The sequence below is a fragment of the Cibotium barometz genome, chromosome 37, assembly GCF_041138505.1.
Source record: "Cibotium barometz isolate CiBa-2024 chromosome 37, ASM4113850v1, whole genome shotgun sequence".
Classification (NCBI taxonomy): domain Eukaryota; kingdom Viridiplantae; phylum Streptophyta; class Polypodiopsida; order Cyatheales; family Cibotiaceae; genus Cibotium; species Cibotium barometz.
In genome coordinates, this window is record NC_141082.1 from 2401396 (window position 1) to 2412500 (window position 11105).

The window sequence follows — 11105 nt, forward strand, 5'->3', positions numbered from 1 at the left end:
TTTTGCCATCGTTGTTGCACAACACCTGTAATTCTCACTGGGCTTTATCCTATGCGCACACATTGCACAAAGCCTCATCATCGACATCCATCTAGGTACATCTCTGGATGGGGGAGACCATGGTGGACGCAAGCCTGGTCAATGGTACGACCCATCACCTAGATCTTCTTAATCACCCCCGCTTCACCCGAATAACTATGCTTCATGCCTAATCCATCCTACCCATAACTTCTTCTTATGCTTGACATCTCTCGATCCTTGCCATCGACTACCACCATAGGATTCCAGTTCCATGAGCTACAATAACAGAAGAAGACAACCCACAAAAAGAAAAAGAGAGAAGACTGCAACCTGATGACTCAACACCCACGGGAGCCAAGATACCCATCATGGTGTCTTGACAAAGATGCTAGAACTTCATGAACATCACCATCGACATACAGCATCTCGAAGCGCAAGAAGTTTCCATGTGTGCTGCCTCCTTGTCCCTCCAGAATTCCCCCTCGCCACTTGCTTACTAACACCATTGTTTTACTAACCCCTCCTTAATAATACCACCTACCACTATGTTTTGGGCACCTCAGGTCACTTACTCCTGGGTGGCCTAATGGAAAAAGGCTTGGAACTATAAAAGCCAATTTCTCTTGTTTGTAACGGATTCTCCCATTTGTACAATAGAAGTGGAGTGTTCTCTCTCTCCCTCTCTCTTGCAACTCTAATCTAGCATGCGTGGTGTGCTTAGGGTTAGGGTTTGGGAGTGATTAGTGCTAATCACTTGTTCTCTCTTGCTTCCCTCTTGCTTTTACTCTCCCCCTCTTGCTTGAGTGATTAGGCTACCATCACAATCGTCTTCTGTGGAGATCCCACACGATCTTCATAAGACAGAGGTTGCACCACCCGTTGGATTAGAGCAACCACCTTGGTGTGACAAGTGCAGAAGGAGGGCGGTGATGAGCAGCTATGGTGGAGCTCTTGAGCCTAGCTCGAGCTTTTGGTGGATAGACAACTTTCCATGACATGTTAGGGTGAGCTTAACACTATGTAAGGGGCATACATGTGTTTTGATTGATACGTTTGGAGCTATATGGTGGTGGAGAAGAGCATGAGTCCATGCTAAGTGATATATGGCATTATGATATTAACATGAGTTCAAGCAAACAAGTTTGTAAGTGAAGCTACCAAAACTTTTCAAGCATTTTACACAAATCGCACACCTCTTCCACACATTTGTACTCACATTTCTTTTCCTAAAATCTTGAACGTGTGTGAGGGTACCTTTGGCATAGGTGAATAGACGAAAGGGGAGCATGGCTTGAATCCATCTATCCACAAGTGCCTTGGAAAAGCGGATAGATGGAGGATTAGGTACACAGCATGAAGACTTGGCCCCAACTCTTGCCTTGAGAACTGGAATCTGTAAGAGGATGGGAAGGCTTGTCCAAGAGATTGGAAATCACAAAGAACTTCATCGACAATCAAATTGAAGATACAAAGGCAAAGAGATTCAAGTGTTGTGCAAAAGCAAGATTATTATGCATAGTGATCACTTATGGCACTGATTTGGATTGAGATTTGTCTATAAATGCATCAAGGTCATGTCAAAATTTGGTAAAAAATATGGTGGGAAAGTGTATTCTTGATGCATTGAGAAGCTATGGTATATCGGAATGTGCCTATGCAATGAGATGCATGTTGATGCTTTTTGTACTGGTGACACTTTGGCATAATCTGTAGCTTTCAGGAAAGTGCAATTCAGTCTAAGGGATTTTGAGCTGAACCTAGTTGGGATATTGGAGCTTATCCTACATCATTTGGTCTTCCATAGAATCCTTAACCTCCCCATCCAGATCTCTCGTTAAGAAGCTACTCCAATTTCTTTGCTGGTGTGGGTCATACGGACAATTTGTGAACAGAGTGCCGAATTACAAATTTGGCTTCATCATAGTGTTTCTCACTACCCATACATGTTACCAACCAAATCTCAAGTCATTTGGATCATTAGGGTGTGATTAGCGGCTCAATCTAGCTCATTGGCACAAAAGTCACAACCCTAATTCAATCAAAATGGGTTGGGGAAGTTTTATGAGTGTTTACATAGCCTTTTAGTACTCCCTTAGAGCTTCGAGAAGAGAAATTGAACTCCCCAATCCATTACTATTTGGGTGGTCAACCTGCATAGTTAACTTTTTCAAAAAAGTCAAAACAAAGAGTACCTTTCCTTTGATTGAAATCAAACCTCTTATAGGGTTGTTAGTACTCCTTAAGAGCTTCCCATCGAGCTGTAGAGCATGCCATTTGGATCACTTGTTGGGAATTTATGGTCATTTCCTTATTTTCAGCTGAAACTCACAAAAGTCAAAACAGAGAATATTTGCCCCTTTGACTGAAGCAAAATTGATCTTATGGTTGTGCACATGGGGAATGGGCTTAGGCACATGGGGCTTAGGGACATTCACATGTGCATGTGCACCAAATCTACTTCATTATAGAGAGAATATGAAGATTCGATAAGATGGGCATTATTAATAAGAATTTTAGAAGAGTGAGAAATTTAAAAAAATAAAAGTAATCAAGCTGCCATGTGCAAAAATTAAGTTGGGGATTTCTATGTGCACACATGCACCCCTCTGCACATTGAGAACAAAAATAGAGAAAGAGAATAATATTAAGGAAAAAACTTTGAAAAGTAAAAGAGTTATTTACAGAGAAATTAAGTAATGAGAATCATGTAAAAATATTCAAGGGAATGCATGTGCATTAGCCTTGGCAAAGGATGTGAATAGTGTGCACATTTAATGAAATTCAAGGATGACTAGATAAAAGATTAAAGTCTAAGAGTGCGAATACCTTAGGGTTAACTTTTGGAAGAAAAATAGTAAGAAATATGGAGATAAACATAGTGAACTAATAGAAGAATCTAGTCATACATGGATGTGTTAGTTAACTAGATGTATGGGTGGAATGCATGAAAGGTAGTTTAATGCATGGGAAAAGGAATGGATGCATGAAAATTAAGGTGGATTTGCATAAAGATATGGTGGACTACCAACTTGAGATGACTAATGGTGCATGCAGTCATCATTTTCAAATTTAAAAAATGTCCCCCCCCCCCCTCCGTCGTCATGAGAAATCCATGAGTTTTTCCATCAAGCTAGAAGGGTACATTTTGGCCAAATTTTAGTGCAGTGCTTACTAGATTACTCCTAGGTTACACCACCAAGGGTTAAAGTAGTCAATTAAGGTATAAGAGGTGGCGATTTGGACTTCGTATAACCTTGGGAACTGTAAAAGAAATTTGTGGAGATTTGAAGCAGGGAGAGGCCAAAATTTTTATACACCCCCAAGCTCAATTTTGCAAGGTAATATTCTTATCCTTTTACATTAAAAAATTGGTAATTTTGTTTAAGTTAAATTAAGAATGTAATTTAATAACCTCTATACATTTTTTAAGACTAGAGATCTCTAAGGCCTTTTTTTGCTTTCAAATTAAGGCGTATACCTTAGCAAAACCTTAGTAAATTGTGCAACCCTTTTTTAAATCTTGAACCTTAGATGTTGGGATAGCTCATTCCTACCATAAGATACTTTATCAATTTATCAAATTCTATGTTCAACCTCTACCATGTTTCCCATAACAACGTAAACTTCAATGTTTTGTGTGGAATCCACATGGTCTTGTTTTTGTTTGAATATAAACATACATTTCTTTTAAAGTACAAGGATTAATCATTATTAATGTAGCTAGTTTTTGGTTAGACCTAATGTTGGGGTCTTAACTTGAGAAAATCCATACATTTCTTTTGAAGTATAAGGACTAATCATTGTTAATGTAGCTAGTTTTTGGTTAGACCTAACGTTGGGGTTGTGACTTGAGAAAGCCACTATACTATGTTCAACTTCTACCATATTTCCCATAGCATCATAAGCTTCAACGTATTGTGTGGAATCCACATGGACTTATTTAAATGCTAATCAATGAAGACAAAAACACAATCAATCGCTACAATAATAATTCCTTCTTGGGCACCTTCAAGGCTCCCTTGTTGAAGCTCTTCAAACACACTTAAACAACCTAAAATTTGGAAAACTGCTTCTTTTTGTTTTTCAATAGTTTCTTTTATTTACTACCGATATTAAAAAATGAAACCTGAAAAACAAATCTCTAGTAGGAAGGGCCCTATACTGATAGGGTATGGATAGCCTATGATCAATGTAAAATGAGGGGAAATAAGAAATCTTGAGTCTAATTATAAATTAGAGGTCAAAAAGGGCTCTCTTAATCTTTGGAATAAGTCGTAAAGCTTACTAATATCTATGATGATACTAAGAGGAAGCTTACCAATATCTATAAGGGAAAAGCTAAACAAGGTCCAACTAAATCTTGAGGCTTTTTAAAAAAGAAATCCACTTTTAAAGGACATGAGGGAACCTCACATTTCCATAGGTTCAAACCAAGGTATCGAGCTCTTTATTAGAAGACTATTTAAAGGCCAAGGAACAAGGTCTTTTGCAAGAAAGGGGCTCACGACATGGAGTAGGATGAGTGTAGGTCACCATCCTAAGGCAATACTCAAGGCATGGGTGTAGGTCACCATCCTAAGGCAATAGCCAAGAACCATGGAATCTTGGGCCATGAAAAGCTCCAAGAAAGGTGTATCATATGATAAAATGGTAAAAAGTGATACAATGACCATGATCCCTATTTCTAATATAGCCCAAGGCCCAAAAAGTAGACACATGTGAATGTTCCTAAGCCCCATGTGCCTAAGCTCATTCCCCATGTGCATGTGCACCAAATCTACTTCATTACACTCTCATTAGAAATATGCATCCAGAATTTAACTTCTCAGTTATACCAGGATAAGGGAAGAGGGATCTTACAAAATTTAGGCATTATATGTGAGGTACACCAAAGGGGTGTGAAGACTATGGTTTTTAAGGCACTTGTTGGCAACATTGCCTAGGCTAGGGAGACAATGGATAAGTTATGGTCTCCATGTTTTTCTAAAGGAATCTCAAAATCAGATTAGAGAGAAAATGTACATAAAGGGACTGATGGTCTATTTGCAGTTGGGCGGTAATTTGACGTGTTAAATTGGTGGCCCATTTCAACTTAAGTACATAGTAAGGTTAAGCTTTAGTAGTAATTAGGTAATAATTGATTAGTTAATGCATTATCAATTAACATTATGTAAATATGCATTAAAATGAGCTTACATCTCAAAAGTTATTTCCAATACATGACTTAGAATGAGCATGGTAGAATCATATTAATGATAAACTACTTCACACATAATAATAGAAATAGCATGAATGCACTGCACATTTATGTATTTGGTTGCATACAATTACATTTAACATATTTGGTTTTATAAATAAAATTCCCAAAATAAGTAACACACACTTTAAAGGATGAAATGTGACATTAGATGAGCCAAAAAGAGAAACAATAAAGCTAGAGATGAGCTAAAAGACTTAAATTTCTTTTTAATTAGACAAAAATAGGGTGCATTGCACATTAACATGAACATCCAAGACAAGATAAAGCTAGCTTGAGCTATATTCACATATGAGTGTTAGCAGTAAAATCTTCCACAAAGATTGCATTGATTTAAAATACCTATCACATTGAATCTTGTGACTACAAGTATCACATATATTTAACCCTTTGAGGACACACAACAATTCAAGCATAACATGAAATATGTGCAACATATCAATTCCTTTAAAAAAACCAACTTTGGGACTCTTAAAGGACAAGATCCACTTAGACTTAAAGACATGCAAAACTATATCTTTGTTAGTAAAAGACACATGAATATTTCATCCAATGAAAAATAAAAGTATAAAAGCACATAAGCAATTGAAAGTGTATGAGAAAAAGTTGTCATCACATTTTTTAGCATAGCTTGTGTAGAAAGTAGACATTTTATTACGAATCTTAAATGGTGACATAACAAAAAAAAGGCATCATTCCTATAGAAAAATGAAAGCCTTGTTGAGATAGAGGAATTACATAACAAATTAAGAAAAATATAGCGTAGTCATCATAAATGCAACATGAGAAAAAATATGTTCTTTTGTGCTTTTGATTTCCCAATAAACAAAGATTAGGATAATGGTGTCAAAATTATCTTTTAGTTGATTACCTTATTTGAATATGTATTTAATCAAAATATGGTTATTATATATGTAATCACTTTTTCATCAAAGTTGTCCTTTATCAATCATTGTATAACAAAATTTTCTACCCACAGATAACACCAAGGGTTCATGGTAATTAAGTAATAAAGCATGGTGTGATCTCTTCACCATTTTATAGCATGGTTTGGTATAGATGTTATGCACATGTATTAGAAAGAAAGAAATTTTAGTCAAGCGCAATCAATAGTAGATTCACGTGGGGAAAAAAAAAATTTAGTCAAGCGCAATCAATAGTAGATTCACGTGGGAAAAAAATTTGACTTTTTATGGCTAGCACTTTCATATAAACATGACCTTTGATTTTTGTGGTTGTACAAAGAAGGAAAAGCTTTTGGTTCATTCAAGTGCACAATGATATATGTGTTCAATACATCAAAGGTTAAGAATATAATTAGTGCTTACCACCATAGCTTGTTCTTTGCAAACTACATGACTTGTTAGAAAGTGGTCTTTTTTTGTGGGAGTCTCTAGTGTGCCTCTTCTTATGCTTCAAAATAATGATAGCCTTAAAGATTTTATGGATATCAAGGCTTCAAAGGTTAAGAATATAATTAGTGCTTACCACCATAGCTTGTTCTTTGCAAACTATATGACTTGTTAGAAAGTGGTCTTTTTTTGTGGGAGTCTCTAGTGTGCCTCTTCTTATGCTTCAAAATAATGATAGCCTTAAAGATTTTATGGATATCAAGGCTTCAAAAACTATTATGAATAAGTAGACATGTATGAAGCTAAGTAGACTTTCATAAGGAAAAGAAAAATAGGTCTTTCTTTGTTGGATTAGGTGATGTTTGGAGATACTTAAAGTGCATGGGAGATGCATACCAAGTGCAAGATGCTATCATAATGGGTTGCTTTTATTCATTGTGAATGATGTAATTTACTTAGTAATGCCAGGGTTTTCTAATTATCATAGGAACATTCAAGGAGACAAGGAAAACACATTGTCACTATTGTGTAAGAATGAGAACATGATGGGCCATAATTTTATCACTACACAAGCACCACTCATTGTCCCTATTGTGTAAGAATGAGAACATGATGGGCCATTACTCAAGTCACATAGTGACATTACTTGAGGAAAAGTAAGGTGCACGTAGAAGCACATCATTTTTTTCTGTCACGGGGTAGAGAAGCAAAAACATGTGCTCATAAGGTTTTTCATCAAGCAACGACATATAGTGTACCAACAAAAGCTCTAAGGTTTTCCACGTGTTGGACTTTGAGAATCATTTTGTAATAGGCCAACATAAGACATGATTACTAATTGAAATGTGATCTAGAAAATACCTATGGTACCAAAAGCTCTAAGGTTTCTCACATGGTAGACTTTTGAGAGTCATTTTTACAAGGCCAATATAAATGCTCGTTCACACGACAATTGGAATGCCATATTTCAGGCAACTCTTGGGGACTTATAAGATAACATATTAATAGATGCTTCGCACCTCTTTTGAGACTTCAAATTCAAATTCTACCCAAACTTCCTCAAATCTCCTTCTCCCCTTTCCGAACCTCCAAATTCTTGGCAGATGGAAGCTTTGTGAAACTCTTCCTTAAGATAATATAGAGATAGAGAAGAACACACCAATTGGTGGTTTTGCAATTTTGAATCGGAGGCAACTCTTGGGGACTTATTATTAAATAGACTTAGAAATTAGCAGAGTAGGAACACAACTTTGAACTAGTGGTATCGAGTTTCTGTCGTGTGTCCACAATATATATCACTATGAAAATGAAGCCTAGCAGTTTGAAGACGATAGAGCCACCTAAGGTTCTCCTTTGGGAAGATGGGCAAATACTTGGGCGGTCAAGAGAGCTCCAAAAAGTATGGCCCACCATGGACGAAATGGACGAGAGTAGTAGTAGATACTAGAGACCCGTCTCTCTTTATTAAAAAGAAAAAGAAAAAGCAGGTACAGGGCTAACTAAGTGTACAAGGGGGAAAGGAGACAAGGACAACTAGGAGTTTAAACAGGGAATCAGAAAACAGGGCAGGGCTCCTCGCAGATCTTCAGGAATCAGAAAACAGGGCAGGAGGGCTCCTGCAGCGTGGGGGGAGGACACCAGAGGCGAAACCTTGACGTCCTCTCTACGTTAGTTAACCACCAATTCAATGCATGGATGAAAAAAAAAAGGGGAGGGATCTTTTTTTCTTCTTTTCCATCTAGCGGATTTTGCTGTCTTGAGTTTCAATTAGGTCAATAGCTAGCTCTGTGTCTGCCATGGCGCCCGCTACAACAGCAGAGTTGGAAGAAAGGCAACCACCGGTGCTGCTGCCTTCGCCTTGCTTGCTGGCGCCTGCCCCCGCGGCGCCGTTCCCTGTGGCGGTGATTGGGCTGGGCCTGGTGGGCTCCGCTGCCGCGCGCCACCTGTCGCTGGCGCTGGGCTCTTCGCTACTGGCCATTGGACCACCGGAGCCGGCTATTGCTTGGACATCCCATACCGGGCCCTTCGCCTCCCACTACGACCAGGGCCGTATCACACGAATCTCCGACCCAGACCCTGTCTGGGCTGTCCTGGCGGCCCGCTCCATGGCCCGTTACTCGGCCCTCGAGCAGGCCTCGGGTGTCCGCTTCCATCAATCCGTGGGCTCGCTGCGCGTCTCACCCTACTTCGACCTGCGGAACGACAGCCTCCGTCAATCCTTCGAAACCGGCAAGCAGCACGGCGCCGTGCAGGAAATGATAGAGGACCGTGATGCACTGCGGGACAAATTCCCCTGCTTCCATTTCCAACAGGGCGACGCGGCCATCATGGAACGCGGTGCAGCTGGCTACATCAATCCCAGATGCATGGTGAGTGCTCAGCTAACCGTCGCGGAAAGGAAAGGGGCCTGCATTGTGCGAGAAGCCGTGAAAGAAATCGTCCCCATCGGCTACGGTGTGCGCATCGTCACTGAAAAGGGGAATACATTCTGGACTAGAAAAGCCCTAGTCTGTGCTGGTTCCTATTCAAGCTTCCTGCTACCGGGCAACAACAGAACCCTGGATCTTAGGACGCATGCCAGAACTGTGCTCCTCGCAGAGGTAGACCAAGAGGAGGAGAAGCGGTTGGCTACAATGCCCACGTTCATATGGCGCCTGCGCAAGAACAGCCACCTAGATTGGGTGTATGGTTGCCCGCCCGTGAAGTATCCAGATGGGAGGGTGGCGCTGAAGGTGGGCGGAACCTCGTGGGAAGCGGCGGATGTCGGTCGCAGTGAGGCGCAGATAGCGGCGTGGTTCCGAGGAGAGGGCGATCCGGTGGAGAGGGGGGCGTTGGAGACGGCGCTGCTGGGCGACCTCATGCCAGGGCTGCGTGTAACCAGCGTCTCGTGCAAGCCTTGCGTGGTCTCGTTCACGGCGCACGGCCGTCCGTACATCGACTCCGCCGACGGTGATCGCCCACCGACGGCGGCGCGCGTGTTCGTGGCCGCAGGAGGATGTGGCGCGGCCGCGAAGTCCGCCGACGAGATCGGCTACATGGCGGCGCTTTTGGTGTTAAACGGTCGGTGGGGCTCTGACCTGGACCCCACGCTGTTCCGGGCCGTCTTCAAGCTCAAGGCAAGGACGTGATGCCAGCATTTCTCATTGTAGTGTCAAATGTTATAGCTAGCGTAAACACAGTAACAACTAATTGTATACCAGTGATTGACCAGCTCCATGGATTTATGATGTTTCCTTAACATTGCTTCAGTGCTTTTACAAGCCGGTAATTTTTTTTCCCACCATGACAGCACTCTGCCTACATGATAGCGTTCTCTGTAGCAAACAACTGTGAATGCTTCACTCTGGTTAAGCTTTCGTAAATTTTGGATTGAAAATCAAAGATACAGTGCGTGCGTGTATATGTGTGTTTGTATATGCATGTGGATTTATGTGCAGGTGTGCGTGTGTGTGTGTATGTGTCTATGTGCAACTTTCTCACATAGATGCATATATGTGTCTCTCACATGCATTCTCTCTATGTCTCTCACGTGCACAAAGACAACTCTCTTACACATGCACGCACCCATCTTGCATTCTCTCTCTCACACACAGAAACTCTCCCCCCTCTCTCCCTCCCTCTTATGCACACCTTCGACATGCATGTGTGTGACTGTGTGCACATACGTATGTGTGTGAATGTTTATATATAATAGTATTAATAAAATATTATTATATATTTATCATATTTATTTTAAATATTTTTATTTATTAATTATATATTTATATTATATTATTATGTATATTTATATATTACATTATATTATTTATATATATTTATACTAAATTATCATACTTATAATATATTTACTCTATATATATATGTCTTTAATTTTTTTATTTATACATATGCGTATATAACATTATACTATAATATATTAGTATAAATTTAATATATAGGTTTATTTAATATCCTTACTTATCATATGTTTACATATTGTTATTATATATATTTGTATATATTATTTATACTTATTTATTATATATCTTTATATTTTTGTATTATATAAATTTTCTTGTTTCAACATATCTCTACACTCCTCTATAGTCTCCCTATTCCTTGTCTTTCTCTCTTTCTATTCCTCTCTCCTCTCTCCCCCTTTCCCCAATATGTTGCCTCCTTCCCCGCCCCCCCCCCCCTCCACTCTCTCTCTCTCTCTCTCTCTCCTCCTCCTATGTCCCAACATGTGGCTTCTCTCCTCTCCCATCACACCCCCTTCTTTCTTTCCCCTATCCCAATACTTGGTCCTCTTCCAACCTCCACGAGTCCCCTCCTCCCAAAAACTTGTGTATAATAGATAGTATAGATAATATATATATTATTATACATACATCTATACAGGATTAACCACAACCCCACCTCCCTCCACGTGGGCAAAGGAGGTGGGACTATTTCAAAATAACCACTCCTCCTCCAAGCGTGAGGAGGAGCCAAAT

The 11105-nt window shown here is 39.9% G+C and overlaps 1 protein-coding gene across 1 annotated transcript; it reads left to right on the forward strand.

Annotated features, from left to right (window-relative positions):
• Positions 1 to 8426: 8426 nt before the first annotated feature.
• LOC147616834 (putative sarcosine oxidase) lies at positions 8427 to 9758 on the forward strand. The gene has a single exon (XM_086776279.1). The coding sequence runs from the start codon at positions 8427 to 8429 to the stop codon at positions 9756 to 9758; it is 1332 nt and encodes a 443-aa protein (XP_086632405.1).
• Positions 9759 to 11105: the final 1347 nt, after the last annotated feature.